The sequence below is a fragment of the Ceratina calcarata genome, unplaced genomic scaffold (genome assembly GCF_001652005.2).
Source record: "Ceratina calcarata isolate Rehan_Ccalc_2016 unplaced genomic scaffold, ASM165200v1 scaffold190.2, whole genome shotgun sequence".
Classification (NCBI taxonomy): domain Eukaryota; kingdom Metazoa; phylum Arthropoda; class Insecta; order Hymenoptera; family Apidae; genus Ceratina; species Ceratina calcarata.
In genome coordinates this window covers 25932-28158 of record NW_017140511.1, presented here as the reverse complement: position 1 = coordinate 28158, position 2227 = coordinate 25932, and the positions used below count along the sequence as shown (strand labels likewise).

Genomic DNA, 2227 nt, shown 5'->3' with positions numbered 1-2227 from the left:
GATTGTATCTTATAAAAATGTTACTTTCTCAGCTCTTTAAATTATAAAATGATTGTATCTTATAAAAATGTTACTCCCTCAGCTCTTTGAATTATAAAATGATTCTATCTTATAAAAATGTTACACTCTTAGCTCTTTAAATTATAAAATGATTGTATCTTATCAAAATGTTACTCCCTCAGCTCTTTGAATTATAAAATGATTCTATTTTTTAAAAATGTTACTCTCTCAACTTCTAGTGATCTGAATTGGAGTGATCGCGTGTTACACAGCTCAGGATTATTCTTCGGACGTTCGGCTTCGATTCCAGTGTTTAAAATCAGTCCATTACGAACAGGAATATTACGTTCTTCTTGAAGATTACCTTCCCTGAAGAGATCTACTTCTTTAGGAAGAAAGGACGATTACCAGGCAGTTATCTCAAGATGCATCATCGGTGGCAAGTGTTTTATTACATTGTGCGTTATTTTTGTATAACTAGTCTTAAGTGAAATTGTATAGATATCAGATTTTTGGATTTTGTAAATTGTTTGGAAGTTTAATAAAGATCTTGTTAAATATATATCTTATTGTGTATTCAATCAACTGTCCATTATTCCTAGAATGACCAACGCCTGTTCCTTAACGAGAACTATATCTCGAAATAATAGTCCTGATCACTATTAAATTAGTAGTATAAGTACATTAAATTTAGGGTCCCGAAATTCTTGGAAATGACGTCACTAACAGGAGTTAGTGCTACCTCTTACGTTATCATATTCTCCTGATACAAAGTTAGATTTTAGAGAAAATTTTTGATCTTCGAGAATTCTTGGAAATGACGTCATCGGTAATAGTTAGTGCTACCTCCTATTCTATTATATTCTCCTAATACAAAGTCCGATTTTGGAGAAAATTTTTGCTTTTCGAGAATTCTAGGAAATGACGTCATCAGGAGAACTTAGTGCTACCTCCTATCACATCATATTCTCCTAATACAAAGTCCAATTTTAGAGAAAAATTTTGCTTTCCAAGAATTCTTGGAAATGACGTCATCAGTAGGATTTAGTGCTACCTCCTATCACATCATATTCTCCTGATACAAAGTTAGATTTTAGAGAAAATTTTTGCTTTTCGAAAATTCTTGGAAATGACGTCATCAGTAGAACTCAGTGCTACCTCCTATCACATCATATTCTCCTGATACAAAGTTAAATTTTCAAGAAAATTTTGGCAAAACTAGACTTTGTATTAGGAGAATATGATAGCATAGGAGGTAGCACTAAGTTCTCCTGATGACGTCATTTCCAAGAATTCTCGGAGAGCAAAATTTTTCTCTAAAATCGGACTTTGTATTAGGAGAATATAAGTTGATAGGAGGTAGCACTAACTCCTGGTGATGACGTCACGATTCCAAGAATTTATTAAATTTTTATTCTATCTTATTTCTACTTACACTAAATGAAAATGACATGGAAAAGGAATTAGATATGGATAGAGTCGAAGGTAAGTAAAACGAGACGTTTGAATTTCGTTTAAACTACTTCTCTATTAATTAAACTTATTAAGATATACAATAATTATACAAAGATAATTATTTAAATATTCCTTCTAAATATATCACTATTAATTTTATCACTGACCTCAGTATCATGGGAATCTTGAAGGGCTGTCTTCATTATTTTTAGAAGTCCTGAGATACATTTATAACAAACATAAAATGATGTTAAAATCATATAAAACAATAATAACAGAAAGGAAAATATTATTACATCTATAAAACTAGAATAAACATCATGAATCTCGAGAGACTCTTAAACGACCCGTTCCTGAACGTCTCTCAAGTTTCGTACAATTCCAAACACTAGAAACTTGAGAGACACTTAAATAAATCCTCTCTGAACACGTCTCTAAAGTTCGGCAAAATCGGTACGCGATAGAATCAGACATAACATTTTTACGAACCCCATAATCACTAATCTGCTTCCGTCGAGACGAAGGAAGAATGCCTCTCTCTCGACGGAAGAAATAATACCAGTCAGAAAGGGGAGGGGAGACATAATAAAATGGTATCAAAACTGTATTTAAATTTGTACCGTGGAAGCGAAGGAATCCTCGAATCTCGTAACCGAGAGCCGAGTTTCACTATTCTTAAACGCACGGCGGCGATATGATCGAAATTCCGCAAATCTTACGACACTGGGCTAGGGGGTTGGACGCGCAAGACGCGCGACGCCGGGGCAAGGAC

General features: G+C 33.8%; 1 protein-coding gene across 1 annotated transcript in view; it reads left to right on the top strand.

Moving 5' to 3' along the window:
- Positions 1-1451: 1451 nt before the first annotated feature.
- The window catches only part of LOC113463918 (protein scalloped-like), an 8725-nt gene continuing 7949 nt past the window's right edge, over positions 1452-2227 (top strand). Inside the window, exon 1 of the mRNA XM_026811112.1 lies at positions 1452-1485. Coding sequence (XP_026666913.1) covers positions 1452-1485 — 34 coding nt within the window. The remainder of the gene's footprint in view (positions 1486-2227) is intronic.